The sequence below is a fragment of the Astatotilapia calliptera genome, chromosome 12, assembly GCF_900246225.1.
Source record: "Astatotilapia calliptera chromosome 12, fAstCal1.2, whole genome shotgun sequence".
In the NCBI taxonomy this organism is placed as follows: domain Eukaryota; kingdom Metazoa; phylum Chordata; class Actinopteri; order Cichliformes; family Cichlidae; genus Astatotilapia; species Astatotilapia calliptera.
In genome coordinates, this window is record NC_039313.1 from 5,030,317 (window position 1) to 5,049,380 (window position 19,064).

The 19,064-nt window shown below is 40.7% G+C and overlaps 1 protein-coding gene across 2 annotated transcripts; it reads right to left on the minus strand.

Moving 5' to 3' along the window:
* Positions 1-1,594: 1,594 nt before the first annotated feature.
* Positions 1,595-18,519, minus strand: arhgap25 (Rho GTPase activating protein 25). Of its 2 annotated transcripts, none has more exons than XM_026186769.1 (11): positions 18,353-18,519; positions 14,091-14,293; positions 11,955-12,042; positions 11,674-11,787; positions 9,149-9,353; positions 5,495-5,627; positions 5,294-5,367; positions 4,979-5,100; positions 4,447-4,601; positions 2,597-3,141; positions 1,595-2,188 (listed from the first exon to the last, which is right to left on the minus strand). In XM_026186769.1, exons 1-11 carry the CDS (start codon positions 18,414-18,416, stop codon positions 1,990-1,992), a joined length of 1,902 nt encoding a protein of 633 aa, XP_026042554.1. In that variant the 5' UTR covers positions 18,417-18,519; the 3' UTR covers positions 1,595-1,989. The 2 variants fall into 2 exon arrangements, with proteins under 2 accessions (XP_026042554.1, XP_026042555.1); XM_026186770.1 differs by lacking the exon at positions 18,353-18,519 and adding an exon at positions 14,407-14,571.
* Between the last annotated feature and the right edge of the window lie 545 nt (positions 18,520-19,064).

Here is a 19,064-nt window from a genome sequence, read left to right on the forward strand (position 1 = left end):
CTAAGCCGTGAGAGACTCTGATGACACTAGTTAGCAACGATTCACGCTGGCTTCCAATCAGATCCGAACAACTGCTCGGTTCGTCACCTGAACCCTCGTCTCACTACACAACTGTCCTTCATTCCTGAGCTTCTTTGTGTGACCCGCAGATACACTCCTGATTTTGGTGCGTCACAGATGGGAAGGAATGAGCCTTTCCTGCCTCTGCCACTCATCTGCCAGGCTGATGGTTGACAGACGTTCTTGTTATCTGCCTCTTTGTTAAACTGCTGCTGCAACAGGCCGTCACATCTTCCTGGTGGACTAAAGAAAGCTTGATAGTAAAAAATGTCTATTTGCACACAGAGTCAGGCCCCTCCATATGGTCTCCATTATCGGCCCAAGAGTGTAACAACTGAGGATTTAGGGAGCGCACAGTTGCTATTTTTGGACCAAACCTTATAGGAAGCAGATATTAAGTCCTGATATCCTGTTTCTGAATTTTAATGATTTCCATCTGTGTGTTCACTCCCCAGTGTTATCCTTTTACGACTATTGAAAATCAACACAATTTTCACCACAAAACCTCTGCTGTAAGACTTATTATTTTTACTGTTTTTAAAGTAGTACATAATCATTTTTGACTACATGGAGACATCGTTGACAAAACATTGACTAAGTCACCATTTTCAAACACATCCAGGAGGACCCAGAGTTGCCGAAGACCCATTGTCTTCGCCAACTCCTGAGGGAAAGGTCTGGATATTCACCTAACCTTTCCCCGCGCTTCTGTCATGATATTGTGGGGTTTTAGTGGATATTCCAGTACCTGTTATTAATAACTGGAAGGCTGGGGCTGTTTCCACCAGAATCTGCTGCTCTCAGGCAAACACAAATCCAAACTGGGACCAAAGAATAATTTCTGATATTTGTTCATAGACCCAGAATGGACCACAGCACAGAAGACAAATTCATTGCTGGGCCTAGTTTGACTGTGGTTATCTAGGTTCCTCCCACAGTCAAAACACAGGCGTGGGGATACGCTAAATTGACCGTGGGTGTGAATATGAGCAGAAATGGTTGTCTGTTTCGATTGTCTGGCCCTGCAATAGACTGATGACTGCTAGGATAGGCTTGAACAGTTTGCTTCTCTCATAGCTTGTATATTAAAGATGGATGTAGCCATCTTTTGTTTCATAACATCGTCCAGTCCTCTCTTGGCCCGAGTGATGTTATGATCGCCTACCTATTGGCTGCATCTGTTTGTACCATCCGGTGTGCCAGTTAAAGCAGCCACGCCCCCATTTTTAACCCCTTTTGACGGAGAGTTAGATGAAACCTAACCTCCTGTACTGTGCTGATGAAGGGCGGAGTTAGCTAAACAGACCTTAGAGGTTTTAATGGGAGTTACAGAGTCTCGGGATTGACACCTTTTTGAAGTTCACATAACTTTTTCAGCCATGTATCTGTCCCGATGTTCCTTAACTTTCCTCAAGAAAGATTTTTTTTCTGTTTTCTGTTATTAATTTGTTTGAACTGTGGGGGTAACACAACACATATTGGTACAAAAAAGCTTGAATGAGCTGTAAGATCATTTTGCGCATCGACAGACACATTTCAATTTGTGCAACTTTATTAATTTACCACTGAAATGAAACATGTTTGAATGACACACACTCTTTGTACTCTCTAACATTCATATTAGTTAAAGTCCCGTTATCCTCGGATCAAAGGGTTTGAGCAGAGTTGATGCCTGACCCTAGATTTCCATGCAAGTAATTCATGTAAATGTGTTCTGTATGACAGTTACACCAAATGAAGGCAATTCATACAGTGACGTGACTGTTGCAAACGGGAGGATCAAACATGTCCTTAAAATAAACACAAATATAATAGTCAATAATTTATCTATAGGACCAAATGGTGACTCCCAGTTCCCGTGTTAATGGATGAGGCTTCCCTTGTTAACAGGATCATAAACCCACATGTAAGTGAATCTCAGAATTACGTTTAAGTAGGAGCTTTCTCTCTCATGAGGAACTGCTGAATGTCTCTTTGCAGCTCGCCGTTGCGTCTCTGGGCCTCGTCTCTGCTGCGTTCTGCATTTTTTAGGCAGATCTCCAGAGCGGCCACACGGCGGCGTTCAGCCTCCAGGGCCGACTGGAGCTCTGCCACGGTGGCCTTCAGTTCCTTGTTCTCCTGCTGCAAACTGCAAGAGGCAATGACAGACATAAACAGGTTCACATGTGCAGTAAGAAAGGCAAAGGAAAAGCTAAGCTGTGCCAGGAAGAGTTTCTGCACCGGCAGTTTTCCCTCCAAATAACTCACGTCAGTTTTGTGTGAACACATGGACTTGTTTCCAGTATAAATAAACTCATTTTAAGTTTCCAGGAATCTAGTTATTATACTCCAGGGTCTGCTTTGCTCATATAAGATTCTCTCACATTGAATCCAGGCTCTAAGTGTTCTGCAACAGCACATCTACACTCTACAGTTTCGGGGTAGAAATTGAGCATTTCATTTCAGTATTTCTAAAACATTTTATTTTAGGAAAATTAGTGTTTAATGGCTGAAATGGTGGGTCAGGGTGTCCATGTGACTCTTTTGCTAATCTCACCTGTCTAGAAGTGGCTGCCCGGGGTCTTTCTTCAGCTCTGGCATGCTGTTGACCTGTGGAGGAGGACTGCTCACTGGCGTGGTGTCTACACTCTTCTTATTAGAGAGCATCCGGGGATACTGGAAGTCACTTTCAGGGGTTTGCGGCACAGAAGTGGAAGAAACTAAATTCTCACTCCCCCTCCGAGTGGTCAATCTGTCCTCCTCCTCTTTGTTACTCATTGTAGACCCCCTGAAAAATGATCCTGACGTTCGCAGGTCTAGGATTTTAAAAATGTCCTCTGACAGCGTGCCGCTCTTCTCGTCTGTGCTTTCCTGGATCCGACTCCACCTGTTGAGGGCTTCGGTCTTGGCTGCCATCCCGGTGAGCGGGCAGTTGAAGGTGGGGAGGGTTTGGGTGCGTTTGCGGGGGCTTCCGAGCCAGTCATCTACAGAAGGAGACAGAGGTTCCTGCAGCGAGGTTTTGGGGCTGTGGTCTCCCCTGAGTGGACCCGGACTGTCATTGTCCTCCTCCTCCGGAGACTCAGACAGACATGCGTCACCCATCTAACACAAACACAGAGAACACAGACTGATTACACATACAGAGATTTGCTATTTGCTGACAACATAGGCCTAAATTTCTTATTAAGCTATTATCATCCTCAAATGTATCCATGTAGCAAAAGTACTCTACCTCTCGGTCAATTTACCAATAAGAAGACCATTAGTAACCATTAGCATAATAACAGTCACAGTCTTACATGTCATACAAAGACACAGGAATTAACACCAGAGTCGATCTGGACGTCTCCATCTGCATTATTTATTTATTTATTCATTAGGAGCCCCATTAGTTCCGCCTTAAAGCACAACTAATCCTAAGTTTTCTGCTCTTTGTTCTATATGATCTCAGTGACAGTGACAGCATCCCTAACATGATCCTCTCAAGCACACAGCTCAGGCTTTAACTCGTTTCCTGTTTAAACCTGTTGTTCACGAGGGGCAGCCAATCAAGAGAAAGCTGACTTAAATTAAGAGGAAAAGGAGCAAAGACAGAAGAAGAAAGTCCAGACAATGTAAGGCCTCACCAAAGTCATGCATGAGAGAGACGAGGATTATTCTGATCAGTTAATCATGCAAAGCTACCCTAGCAGTGTCCAACAATAACATATAGAGCAGAGAATGAAGAGAATAAGTCCCATCAAACCAAATACATACACATTAAACACATATGAACACATAAGATGTGGACAGTGGAATTCCACTGTTTCTTTGTTTCTTTGTTCTTTACATGAGAAGACTGGAAAACTAAAAAGAGAATGGCGAGCTAGCCCAGCTTTGTTTAAGGTACAAACATGTATGTCCTGTCACCTCAACAGCTCAACCATTACCGCATCACCACGATCCTTGTGTACTTATTTGACATAAAGCTTCTTTCAGCTGCTCCCTTATTCACAAGAGGCCACCACAGAGGACAGATCTGTGTGTTTGATTTGGCAGATTTTGAAGCCAGCTATTCTTCCTGATCCTCCCAGTCTCTCCTCCTGGTCCCAGGGTTTCTTCACAGTGTGGAGTAGCTGTGCCAAATAATCACTGTACTACATGAACAATCTCCTGGATCCACTCGTATGTTTATCATATCGATGTCACGTGTCAAGTATTTCCCAACATCAACCAGCCACCTGGTAATTGCCATTGTTCTGTAGCCACTTTTGTTAATAAACTAGCTCTGTTGTTTGTCACATATATAAATTCTTATGAAAAAGCTAGTTTAAATATTTTATAAATTCAAATTTCAGTAAAATAACGAGTCATTTTGACACACTAACAAGCTCGTTGCAAAAGTCTAATGCGGCTAAAGGCTCGTACCTCTGCAGACTCCCAGCCCACAAAGCTTCGGGGAGCATTCTTCTGGCTCTCTGCCTTGTTTGAAGGAGAGGGGGGAAGCACATCTTTGGAAAGAGGAAACAGAGTCTCATGTCGTCTGATCATCACCGTCATCAGCTTCTGGATCTGAGGAGTCGCTGTGAAGAACAGAAATGTGAAAAGATTATGATCAAAAGCTCTTATCTTTTGGCTTTTATTCTCATTTTTGATACACTTTCTTCAGTCTTCAATATTTACTTGGATGGGTTTATGCAATTCAGACAGATCGTTACAGAGACATGAGATCACTGGCTGAAAAAAGGAGCCGAAAACAAGCAGAGGTAGAATCTACTTGGAAGTAGATGTGCTAAATATTACAAAAGTATCTAAATGGTACACCAAGACTGGTTTATCTGAGCAAACACACTGTTGTTGTCTCTTGTTGTTGCCTAATATATCTAACAGAAACACAGCTGAAACTGGGGTCTTTTAAGATGAACCAAAACAGGTACATCAGTGAGCTGTGTGTCCTCACCCTTCATCACAGTGATAGGATCTTCTATCTGAGGTTTCAGCAGGTTGATGCCCATCACAGTTGCCAAGTTCTCCACGTTCATCTTATTCACCTTAGAGTGTAGCTGTACCTCAAACAAGAACCTGAAAAACAACAGGACACGTAACCAGACACAGGATAGTATGTCTCAGACCGAGAGGCTGATCTCAAAACAACACTGGGGTGATGGACCAGAGGGTCTCTGTAGGATCTGGTAGATGTACGGGTGTCTTTCTTTTAAACATATTAAGTTATTTTCAAGTTTGGATGTAATGACGTCCTTCAGCATCTACTCACCGACAAACGTAGCTGAGAAGATTGTAGTTTACTCTGGGGAGCAGAGCAATTTCTTTGTTCAACCTCTCCCAGCCCTGAAAACACATGCAAGCAACCAGTTTAAAGGATACATACGCTCAAAACATCAGAGGATATCCACTTCTTGTCCACATGTACGCTCAGCTCTGTATTCATCTTGCAGTGTGTTTAAATTAAGTGCACCTCAGAGCTGGTGGAGTCCAGGAGGTTGGTACAGTCCAGGAAGTCTTGGTACTGACTCCAGGGGACCACAGGTTCAGGCAGCTCCCGCAGGTACAGCTTGAGTAGTGACGCCACCGTGTGGACATCTGTGTCGCTGTGGCAATTTAAACGATACTCATTACCCAGCGAGAATAAACCATAGGCATGCAGATTGGCTGACTGGTGTGGAAGCTCTTGAGTTTATCTGCACATCATGAAAGGCTTTGCACAATTATGCTTTCAATCACACTAAGATATGTGTAAATATTTTCTTGGACGGACAAATAATCTTGACATGGTGGTGTGTAGCATAAACAGGGTCTGGGTCTCTTGTACGGAGTTTGCTGTTGTAACTGTGACAAGAGTGCAGTTCAAGAGGGAAACTCGAGGCCTTGCCTTTGATTTTTGTTGCAAAGTATCTGTCGGTTGGCTCAAAACTCATGTTCCCTGACTCTACTCACATTAGATTACAGACAAACAAGCAAGTTAAGTTAAATGGATGTTTTCATCTACAGTTTTCTGTCGGAGGAGCTTGTGATGTTGAGTAATAAAGGCGTCCTCCCCTGTGCCTGCCAGAACAGGATGTGGTATCACCCTCAGCTCTGAGCAGACACAAATCTATCAACTTCTCACTACATCTCTCTCATCTCTCCTTGCTTTCTCAGAAGAAGAAGAAAAAAAAAAAGAGCTGATGCTGTTGATTGATTGAGGTTAGGATATTCGTCTCCTTTTATGGAAGTGGCTCTTATCGAGACAGCTAAATTTGTTTGAAGCACATTTACTGCGTCTTAAAGTTTCTTTAAGATGTGATAATTAATTCGTGCCATAACAACTTTACACTCACTATTTCCTGTGAATTCTATATGAAATTCATGCTGCTGTCCTTTTCACGGGACTGCTGTGATGAGCTAAATGCACCCAATGATTCATTAGCTTATATAGTAGCAAAACGTGAAGTAATTTATCAATCTTTCACATCATTGTGAAGACATTTTGGCCACTCTTCTTTACTACATTGTTTAACTTCATTAAGGTTTGTGGGTATTCGTTTATGCACAGCTCTGTTAAGGTCCTGCCAAGCATTTCAGTAGTGTTGAGATCTGGTCTTTGCCACTTTGCTTCATTCTTTTCTGTTTTACCTGCTGCTCTAGAATACTTTGGTATACAGAGGAGACTATGGTTGACTCAATGACTGCAAGGTGCCCAGGACAAGTGGCAATAAAACAAGCCCAAGTCATCACCCCTCCACCAAACATGGCCAAACATCTCCACATTGTTGCAGAAGTGGTTGTTTCAGATGCAACTTTGCAAAGCTGGGCTGTGCTACCGAGGACTTTTTAGAGAGAAGAGGCTTTCTCCTGAGAACACTTTCAAGCAGCCATACTCGTTATGTTGTGTTCTCAACATATAATATGCTAACTGAGGCCTGTAGAGACCGAGATGTAGGTTCACCAGCTGACACTCAGGGCAGGACCCGCACCATTGGCGCACATCCGGCCAATACAATCGGGCCATTATTCGCTTTAGTCCTGGGAAGATTGTGGTATTGTGTTAACACACCTGAATGCTCGAAAGTTTCTGCATTTATAGATGTGCACACACTTGCTGATAATCAGTTAATCAAATCTCCCATTTTTAAGTAAGATCATTGAAAAAGCAGTTTCTCAACAGCTCAATTACTTCTTAAAACAGAATAACTGCTACGATGCCTTCCAGTCAGGTTTTAGACAGAACCACAGCACTGAAACCGCTCTGACAAAAGTGTTTAATGACATATGTCTGAACACAGACAGTGGAAAAATGTCAGTCCTAGTTTTACTGGATCTCAGTGCAGCATTTGATACAGTTGACCACAACATATTACTCAAACGACTGGAGAACTGGGCAGGTCTTTCAGGAACTGTACTAAACTGGTTCAAAACATACTTAGAAAACAGGAAATACTTTGTATCAATAGGTAACTTCACATCCGAGCAGACAAGTATCACATGTGGAGTTCCCCAAGGTTCCATCTTGGGACCCCCTCTGTTTAACATTTACATGCTCCCACTGGCACAGATTATAAAGAACAACAAAATAAACTACCACAGCTATGCAGATGACACACAAATATATATCACAATGTCACCAGGAGACCGAGGCCCTGTACAGGCTCTTGGTAAATGCATTGAGGAAATTAATGACTGGTTGTGCCACAATTTTCTCCAACTAAACAAAAACAAAACTGAAGTAATAGTCTTTGGCGCCAAAGAAAAACGATTACAGGTCACCAGAGAACTTCAATCTATACATCTAAAAACCACAAACCAGGCGAGAAATTTGGGTGTAGTGATGGATGCAGACCTAAACTTAGAAAAACACATTAAGACAATAACAAAGTCAGCTTACTATCACCTCAAGAATATTTCAAGGATAAAAGATCTGATGTCTCAACAGGACCTGGAAAAACTAGTCCATGCATTCATCTTTAGTAGGCTTGATTACTGTAACAGCATCTTTACAGGTCTACCTAAAAAATCAGTCAGACAACTACAGCTCATTCAGAACTCTGCTGCTCGAGTCCTCACTAAGACCAAAAAAGTGGACCACATCAGTCCAGCTCTGAGGTCTTTACACTGGCTGCCTGTCCGTCAGAGGATAGACTTTAAAGTTCTGATGCTGGCCTATAAAGCTCTGAATGGTTTAGGACCAAAATACATCAGTGACCTCCTGACCCAGTATGAACCTTCCAGATCCCTCAGGTCATCTGGATCCGGTCTTTTATCAGTTCCCAGAGTCAGAACCAGACACGGAGAAGCTGCATTCAGCTTTTATGCTCCTTATATCTGGAACAAACTCCCAGAAAGCCTCAGATCAGCTGAAACACTCAGTTTATTTAAATCCAGGTTGAAGACTCACCTGTTCTCAGCTGCATTTGAATAAAGCACCAAATCCACACTTTAAGCTTAAATTTCAAAACTTACACTAACTACTGATCTTATCTATTTCTGATTTTATCTGTTTTGATTTTATATACTGTTTTGTTTGTTTGTTAAGCTTAAATGTCAAAACTTACATTAACTACTGATTTTATCTACTGTTCTGATTTTATCTGTTTTGATTTTATATACTGTTTTGTTTGTTTGTTTGTTTGTTTGTTTGTTTGTTTGTTTGTTTGTTAAGTGGGTTTAGAGCTCTGGGTAGCTCCCCAACTGGGTCTAGACTGGGTCTAGAGAGTATTTTAAATTCAGGGAATTTAAAATAGAAAGTAGCTCGTCCACAGAAGGACTGGTAGCTCCCCTTACGATAAGGGTTCAGATCGCGCGAACAGGTGTGAAATATGTGTGTTTAGTTAGTTTGTTTGTTTGCTTGTTTTAATCAATTGTAAATCATGCTTTTTATTTGTTTTTGTTTCTAATGTCTCTGTAAAGCACTTTGAATCACCTTGTTGTTGAATTGTGCTATACAAATAAATTTGCCTTGCCTTGCCTTGCCTAATCAAGTTCATTTGATTAGCAGCACCTGGCTGCCACTCATCCTACCCCATAATTCCTATGGAAGCTCGAAGATGTGCTCAGTTTTCCAGGGTCAGATGCAATGATAATCTCATATCTCCCATGTCTTAAATGACTATAGAGAGAATAGTGAGGTCATTACCTGGGGAAGGAGGGCCTCTCTCCTGCATCAAAGGCATCTCTGAACTGTTTGACAGCATTATCCTGACCAGGGAGGCGGAAGATCCCCTCTTCGTCCAGCCCATGTTCTTTGATGAACTCCACGCACTTCTGCACCAGGATTGGGACCATTTGAGGTCCGAAGCGCTGCTCATATGTCACAGTGTCCATGAGACTCTTTCCAAACACTGCAGACATACGGAGAGCAAAGATATTTGGCATAGTTAGATAAATGATTTATAAAACAGCTATTGTCCCTTTTCATGTTAGTGAACAGGTGATCGTAGGGCAATGCTTAATGCTTAATCACTCGATTTGGTTGAATAAAAACATTTATATCGAGAGAACAATTCTCATTTCTTTACATTTCTTAAAAAAACATTTATTTTTGACATCAGTTTTCTTTAAATTTGCACACAGCAGGAAATAATCTGTTTCAAACACATTACTAGAAATACTCCATAGTTTCGAGTACAGGAGTTTCCAGCTCACAAGCGTGAATGCACTCAAATATGAGCTGCTCAGTTTTCACACTAACATGATATGACTTGACACATCACACAGACTTTATACTGGGAAGGTTAAAGACCAGCAGAAAAACCCAATATTACTGCATTTTAAATTACACCACTATAATCTTTTGGCTCTAAAAATCTGGATTGAGCTGCAACAATATTTTTGCCTACTAATGGAGCTGTTAAGTAAAATTAGCCTGTGAATATCACTCACAGATATAAATGTGTAGACCTTTATTAATAACATGACTACTCTACAGTAGGATATTTATGGATATTTGGTATTTGAACTGTCATTGAAATAATATCACACTTTGTTGTGGTGAAATTATAGAACTAAGATAACTAAAACTGCCTCCTGACCTACTGTTGTATAGTGGAGGACAGAAAAAACCTGCAGCGGGTGGTGAGAGAAGCAGAAGCACACTAAGCCCCCATCACGAACATCTACACTGGCAGACTCCAGCAGAAAGCCTGCAGTAGTCAATGATTCCTCTCAGCCTGGTCATTCCTTTTCTTTTACCCACACCCTTCTAGAAAGTGATACAGCTTCTACAGCTGCAACTAAACCTTCTACAAGCGTCAAATGTGTCTTCTCTGAAGAACATATGATCTGTCCCCACTTTGAACTTTACTACAGCAGGTCTCTATACACTCATCTGACCCCATTTGACACTACATTGCATATACTATATATATCTTTTAATCATAAAGATGATCTTATCTTATAATTGCTTAATTTGTACAATTATCTTTCACCATAAAATATAGGAACTGTGAAATCAAGGTAAACAATTGTCTATTAGCATGCATCAGCCTCCTTCAGAGTGGCTATGAAGCTATGCATGGCCCTTTGAACCTGAAATTGTGCAAGTGAATCAAATTAAAAATGGCCTAGTTTGTCAAATGAAACCGAGAAATTGTGTAACTCTGAGTGGATGTCCTCGATTTAGCAACTGTCATGCTGGCTGTTCTCTTTCTTTTAGCCCCACATGGATACTTGTCAGAAAACGCAGTGCACTTGCTCTGAAAATGACTTTCATTATTACTATTTGTTACTGCAGATGAAGTGTAATAGTAAGTCAAACGCAAGCAAAACTGCCCCAGCAATACTGACTTCTCTGTTATCCTCGGTGAGTTTACCCTTTTGGATTTGGCATCCATAGCTTGGGGAACTAAAGATTGACCATTGCTGTGTTATTTTAGTCTGACAAAGCTTTTTTCAGTTTGTGAGCTTCATATTTCATGAACACAAGAATGCAGAGAACCATTGGCAACAAACATAATGCTTTAAAATGTTTCCCATTTTCAAGGTTTCTGTCAAAACTGCAAGGATTTACTGACTGACATGAGAAAACAGCTAGTTTGATTCTGTCTGATGCTAGGCTCTAGCCTCGGCTAATCTACCTTCAAACACTACTAATACAAGACCTTAAAATAAATATCACGTTGTTATAGCAAATGTTTTTTCAGCTATTAATTAATAAGTGACTTTTATGTATATATATGCTTGTTTATATTGTGCTATTCTTAGTTAGTGTACTGTCTGTCTTTGTTAATGTTTGTTTATAATGCAGCACTGTAATGGAAAATAATTTCCAATAAAGTATTCTGATTCTGATTCAAATATTTTGAAATATTGTGTTTTTATGGGTAGGTAATATGTTTTGACTACTAGCTAGATTGATGACTTCCTCTTTTACACGAAGCTTAGCAAAGCTTTGCTGACATGGATGTTTTTTTCATTTTTTTGTTCGATTAAGTGTTTTACTTTTGGACGGTGCCAGGCTAGCTGTTTTCCTCTGTTTCCATTCCTTTTGATTAGCTAAGCTAAACAGCAGCTGACTGTAGCATCACGTTGTCAAAGGTCAAATATGAGAGCACCGTTAGTCCACTTATCTCAGCTGAATTTGCCGACAACGTCCAAGTTTTTAATTTCATTAGTCAAACAGGATTGTTTCAGTTTAATAATCTTTGACAGATTTTACTGAACCTCCACTTGTTGGCGCTCCGATGACTCTGCGCAAGGTGCGCACCCACTCCTCCATGTCACTCTGGGAGTTTGCCATCAACACATGGGGACATCGCTCTCTGTCTCCAGTTGAGCCTGTCAAACAGACAGGAAACAAGAAATATAACAGGAAATATAAAAAGGTTTCTGCTGTCCAATGACAATGAAGGGATTCCCCTAAAAAAAAAAAAAAATCCTCTTTAGGTCTTGGAGTAAAAATATCATGTAAGGTCTCAATTGTGAGTGTTGAGTGTGTTACTTACGTGGTATGATCTCAAAGAGGTACTTTCCAGGGTCATCTGAATTCGGGGGGAGTTCGTTAACTTTACTGAAGCGCAGCTGGATGACTCCCTGCAGGCCAGATCACATAAGCACAAACACACTCAGAATTGTAAAGTCCTTCATTGCCAAGAACCAACCAGCACAATTCACACACATACTTACATTTACCCTTTAACAAGCAGTTGGTATTCATGCTGTGTGTGCAGTGGGAAGGCCTAAACAGGTGCTTTTGTTGCTTATTATTACTATTTAAATGCTTACAAGCTGATGTAGTTTAAGATGCATTAATGTTCACTGTTTATGACAGAGAACTAACAGCCCTAGCCTCTGTTTTCACTTCCTCTATCTACCATTACCCTCAACCCCCCTAAGTATTAAAACTAAAACATTATTAAAACAGAAGGCTTTTGGAAGGCTTTTGGAGTAAATCCTCAATTTTGTGCTTTTGCAGGAGACAAATCACTTACAACAGAAGAGGTTAGGAGCAGCTACAGCTGGCAACATGCAGTCCTAATTACATTTTATATCTAAGGAAATAAAACGCTGCTTTGTTTCTTCTTGTTTCACACCTTGATATGGTTGATAACTTTGACCACTTTTTGCTACACCAGTTTCGCTGCAAACAAAACTACGTTTTCAGAGCTCAGACAATAATAACAATTTGCTTGCCTTCATTTTATAATGAATACCAACATGTAGTTACGGTTAAGTTACAAAGTGCTCATTAAGTCGACTCAACTACCTTATTAAGAAGTTCAATTCCAGTAGGATTTTAAGCAGTATAGTAGTTTTCAATTGCTATAGACGGTGATGAGTAATTTAATCATGCACCTTTGCAAAATACCATAATGTAACTATTGAAATGAGAATGCAAATGAGTCTTTTCAATTGCATGACAAGCAGTGATAGACGTAGATAAGCATCAGAATAATGGGTTGAGGTTTGGAGTGCAGGTCTTTATTTTATCACTGAGCAGAGCGTGACTGTGCACACTTCTTTCTGCTATCGATCCATCCATCAGACACGGCATACTTAGTGTCAGCTTTGCGATTCTGACTTGAAGGCAGATAAAACAGAACCTGAGCATCTGAGCTGCGAGTGGAACTGATGCCTGGTATTTCAGCTAACATCCAAATCTGGAACTTCCCTGACACACCCACACAGGACACTACAACATCAGTGGACATCAGTGGAAAGTGCTGACTGTGGCAGACAAGCAGACGTTGGTTGGCTGCTGGCTTTTAGCCAATGATTCCATTGGTAATAGCGTGATGTGCACGCTAACGCTGAAACATTAGAAATAAACGGAGCAACATTTTACGTTTAGGCACTGATATATATATAAATATAAATAACCTCTTTATGCAACTCAAAGGAAGGAAGACATTTTAAAGGAATTTTTAAGATACTTTTTCTCGCATCTTTTTTATTTCTTTGAGCGTTTGCGATTACAGTACAGGTTAAGCCGGCTATTACAATATAAAACATGTAATTATTTATGGCATCATCTTTCTGAAGGTTTGCTTTTTGGCCCAGACAGAGCTACAGCATACCAACAAAACTTAGCTTTTTCAGAGATGAACGTTACAGATGTATACATGCAAAACGTGGCTTTAAATCAAACATAAATGTGCAATATTAAAATTCTTTCAATGGCAGAAGGTCTTTCATGTGAGGCTTCCTGCATCAGTTGTTTTCTCTACAGGAAATGTGTAAGGTTAGCCACACAGCTAGCAGTAAGTTTGTGGTCTTAATTAGACTTGATAAAAGACACATTTCTTATTAACGGATGAATTCTTCTACTAACGTGTGCATTTAATTATGAATAAATGCATTTATTGCAAAAATAGTTTATGTGACAGGAATGATGATTCGGTTTTATCTGTGCTTATCTCCACGCTTAACCACTGCATAAAAGAAGCGTAGCTTCAATAAGAAACTGGGACATGGAAATAACTTTGATGTCTTGTCATCATAAGAACTTCTTTTAAATATATAAATATATATAACATGTGAATGACTTGTTTTGGAAGTGATTTTATTCTAACAAAGGCCAAAGTGGATATAGAAATGAATAATTTTGAAAATCTGGATTAATCTGGTAAGGTCAGCCTTACCTGGACAGTAGTCTCCTTATCATCTTTGTGGTAAGTCAAAGTGCTTCCTCTCAGAACAAAGTAGCGCTGCTGCCAGTTCTTCACTAAAGACCTCTGTTGCTTCTTCAGCCAGCCGGCCTTCAGCGGCCTCTCCATGGACCTGTAGGAGCGCGGCGAGCCCTGGCCTGGGCCTCCCTCTCCAGGTATCACACTCTTGGACCGCGCTGCCAAACACCACAAGGAGGCAGCTTGTAAAAACGTCAAGAACAACAGCGCCCAGCGTGCTGTGTCACAGCCAGAGCGATGAAATATTACCAAAACACCAGCGGTACTCAACTTCAGCAGAGCACTTCCTCTTTTTTGATATGAATATGCATCAGCCTATCAGGGCTGAGACAGCAGCTCGCTGTATACTATTTTTGTTCCTCAGCTATTGAGTTTCAAGCTGACAGGAAACTGCTGGTCTAAGCTGACCAGTTTCCTGTGGAAGGTGCATGAATGCAGCTGTGATTGTACTAACATAAATAGCAGTAGACTGACCACCAAACAATATGATGGAAAGGTTAGTGGTTAAGTTATGGACAGATAATGTCACATCACCTGTGACACTAGAGAGCACGAGGAGTGATGAAAGAACAAAGGTGACGTGTAGGCGGCCTAGTGAGCACAGACTAAACCACAGACGGTTTGAGTCCCAGACAGCGAGGTAGGACCAGAGATAGCTGGACTGAGACTGAGCCCATTTTCTCAGTGTTTCTTTAATTCTCTGTGTCTTGTTAGGCAAGATGACAGAGTAAAAAGAGAAGGAGAAGGGCCACAGTGGGGTAAACAGGAAGTAGCCACATCATTGCCGGAGGCCTGGTACACTTTGAAGGTCTCCACCTACAAGCTTTAGAGTCCTTTGGTCTCATTTTAATAGCACCACCCTGATTAGTGGAAAGTTAAAGTTGAGGAAATGTGAGCCCACACACATCGACTGATGTCACACCCCACCCTCAGCTGACAAACATAAAGTTCCTTTAATGTCACTTCATATCGTGACTAGCCAGATTTCCACAGCACCTCAGAGATGTGTCCAATAACCACTATTTAGAAGATATTTGCGATAAATCCAACACTTTCAAGTCAAGATGGACTCGGGGAAGTATGATGCTCAGTTTTACACAGACTGTGAAGAGTTTCATATCGAACTGATAATTGTAATTTTACCAATTTACATATTTCTGCTCAAGTGTATAAATGTGACTACCATCAATAAATGTAGTTGCCTAGCCTCGTTTTATGACGGCTTGTGATCAGACCGGATAAAAGTAGGACCAAACAAATACTTACAATAAATATTTTACTTTAAAAGCCTGATTCTTTTCAAAGAATACTTTATATGTTGTTGCCATAAGCTAGCTGAGGAAACTGATCTCATTCTTATAGTTTTGTGCTAAATAGAAGTAAGACACCACCAAGCATGAAACCAGAAGATGGGACAAAAGCTAGCCTGTCCCAGATCATGTTTTTTTAACTGGCTTTGTTTGCTTGTTTTTTTGTTAAACTGGAAATTGTTGTAAATGCCGATATATTACAGTGTAGCAGTGACATTTATAGTTTAACTCTCTGTAGAGCCAGGTTAACCTTTTTCCCTAATCTTTATCCTGGCAAAGCATTAGCAAACAAAGCTTGCTAATGCTAATAAGCTAACTGGCTCTCAATTAAACTTCATACTCAACAGAGAGACATGAAACCCTTCAAACTTGCTAATTATAATGTTGTACAATTACAGAACCACCTTTAAAAAGATCACTGTTGTGTTATATAATGAGGATTATGGAGCTAGTGAAAGTATTTATGTTTAAGAGAACTTGACTGGCTATTTTCTGCAAAGTTCCTCTAAAGTCAGGGTTTGATCACAAGCTACGAGATATTTCATTCCCTGGTACAATTTATTTATTATTAGTGAATTATTTTTAAAAAATCATTTACAGTGCTGTACAGAAGTCTTAAGTCATCCCATTTCTTCATCTCATTTCTTTATATTCTATTTTCAAGGAGCTGAATTTCCTTGTAATTTGGTCTTGAGCAATAACTCTCTGACGTTAGAGTCCAGTCCGTGAACCTATTTTTTAATCCACTTAACACTGACCTATAAGTAATTCCAGCATAAAAAAGGAACTTAATTCCAGGGATGAACCACAGTTGTGTGTAGATATAACAGAACCAATTTTAAATGTTGCTTTAGGCACTTCTCTGCAGGCCTGCCACAGAAACACAGGATTTGTTCCCATTTTTTATTGAATATATGCCAAATGCCAAAGATAACTCACCCTGACAGGCACAAAACAGTATATTTCACCAACAAAGTGATTCCCTAAGTCCTTTTAGCTACAAACATGACGCTATCAGTCATGGATTGGTCTCCCCGTGCCCGGATGGCCACATTATTGAATCAGTGTGGAATTATCTTGACCTTGGAATTATGTAGGGAGCAGAACAAAAAGCAGCCAACATTAAATGTCCTTAAAGAAGACTAGAGAATTCCTGAAGACAGCTTAAAAAAAATTAGAAAGCTGCCTAAGACAGTTCAAGCTATGTTGATGCCTATTGTGAAAGTCATGCCAAACTGTATACATCTATGTAATGTTTGCACATTTTTCAGCAGAACTGCACTTTTACTTGCAAAATTCAAAGAAATAAGGGGTGGCTAAAGACTTTTGGTAAAGTACTATATGTCTCTGAGGATATGTCTGTGAAGGTTCTCAGTCACCCAGGTCATCGTAGTCTAAGGAGCTTGGAAAGAAAAGTGTCTGGACTTCTTTAAGTTGCTTGAAGACGTTTCACCTCTCAACTTAAAGAAGTCCAGACACTTTTCTTTCCAAGCTCCTTAGACCATACACAGAGAAGTTATGCAATGCAGTTTTAGCTTGCTGGTGCCCAATTTAAATGTCTGTACTTTAGGACTTTCAGAGGCTCTGCAGGTTCTTCCTTTGTAACACAAGTTAAACACCTTCAGTCTGAAGCTTCATATTTAATAGAGAGGCGTTCAATGTTCTCATTTAATCCTGTAAAATAAGAACATCTTCAAAAATGTCAACATATGACATTTGTTAAAGGATTGGTAAGTACTTGGGTCAAATGCCTTATTCCTCATCATTAACATTGACTCTGAAGGTGTGTGTTCGACCTTTACAATACTTTATGAAAGGACAGATGCAGTATGACTGTGCAGACATTTGCACATCATACAAGCCTGCACTTACATATACAGTATGTAGGCAAAGTTACACAGCCACAGGAACTTAGCTCTTGCATCAGTTTCCTGTTGAAAGGCTGCATCACTTTAGTCCCAGAGCAAAAAGAAAAAGAAGCATCCACTACCTAACACAAGATATCTCAGGGTAGCATGAGGAGAATCATGAAGGGTCACCAGAGTTGAGGAAGTTCTACTTCCATACTGGCGCAAGTCTGGGATATTAATATCCATGTGAGGCAGATAAAATAGATGCCGCTCAGGCAGCTACTTCCTTCCACAGTACTGAACAACGCTGACACCAATGGCAGAAAAAAAAAAAAAAAAGATTAGAGTTTAAAAAAATTATGGTTACGACTGTACTGTAGAAACTCATCTAGTCACTGCTAGTGTCTGTGCTAACCTGTCGTGCCTTGAAAACCTGAGAGGAAACACCATTAAGTACTGCACTGATTCCACCCTGTGCAAACACCGCTGAGCACAGTATCAGTGGGTCTAGCACGCTGTACACTTTAAAAATATATCCTTGCATTAGCGTTGTTTGGTCAGCCGCTGGGGGCTACTCTGAGGCCCTCAAGAGAGGTGATGCAAAGTCTTAAAGCTTTTTGTGTAAATTGAAACCGTGAATTCTATGGTCTACGACGAGGGGTGTGTAAAACAAAAAAAAAGTGGGGTGTTAAGCAACTGTGGTCAACTTCGCCATTGTGCTTAAAAACCCACACAACCCCCTTGTTATGCCTTTGCTATCGGCTTGTTTTCTAGTATGAACCACCTTTGACTTCTTTGGTTATACCACATGTAATTATAGGCAAAGAAATCAAAGGGCCACTTTTTCTTCTACGAGGTACAAATCTTTGTTGTACAAGGTACAGATCTTGCGGTGTAAATGTGAATGTGATCCCTGATTTCTTGGAATGTCAGTTGGTCAGTTTAAAGTTTACACGTCATTAGATAAGAACAAAACTGTTTCGTTTCTAAAATTTGAAATGTAAAATCCTTGCATCTGCTCTGGCTGTCAGTGAACGCAGCACGGCCACTGGCTTACCTATGCGAGCTGTCTCTGCCTTGAGGGTGCTGAAGTCCCAGTTGCGAGGTAGTTTCAGAGACATTGTCCTTCATTCATGCCACGGGTCAGTGTTTTAGTTCGCACATGCACCTCGCCGGAGCACACACACACAGACAGACAGACAAACACACGCATACACACACTCAAACACACACACACACACACACACACACACACACAGAGAGAGAGAAAGAGGAGATCTCGCAGATCAAACTTCCTTCTTCCTGTGTGTTAATCTTCTCTTTTTTTTTTCTCAGCTGTTCACAACGAGTCCCCTCGGGTTGCCTTTACTTCCGTGTTCTGGTAGCTTACAGCAGAAATGGCTTCCAGGTTGTTTCACTAAAAAGGTGCAAAAAGTTCCAGGGCTTCATGTAGTGGGGAACTCTTCAAGTGGCTAATGCTGGATGGTGTCACAAGAAGAAGAGGGGAGAAAAAAAAAAGCCACCGGCGTCTTCTTAAAGGAAATGGTTTGTACCTCTTGGTGTCACTCCCTTAGTGAGCATGTTGCTTCACAGCTCAGCCCTCACTGAAGCAAAAGTCAGTATTTACAGAGGTGTTGTAAATGCTGATTTTTACATCTAAGGTGAAAGGTTAGGCATCTCACAGTGGCCCACAAAATACTCCCGACTGCACTGATGCTCACTTGTTTAATGATGGAGTAACTATTACACAGCTGAGTGTAAGGAAGTCA

What these genes read in the sequence shown, in the direction of transcription:
- arhgap25 (XM_026186769.1), bottom strand. Translation starts at nt 18,416, where the DNA reads ATGTCTCTGAAACTACCTCGCAACTGGGACTTCAGCACCCTCAAGGCA. An exon ending in CCTCTTTGAGATCATACCAC is followed by an intron (nt 11,788 to 11,954) that starts GTAAGTAACACA and finishes TCTGTTTGACAG; the next exon opens with GCTCAACTGGAGACAGAGAG. An exon ending in TCCTATCACTGTGATGAAGG is followed by an intron (nt 4,602 to 4,978) that starts GTGAGGACACAC and finishes TGTTCTTCACAG; the next exon opens with CGACTCCTCAGATCCAGAAG.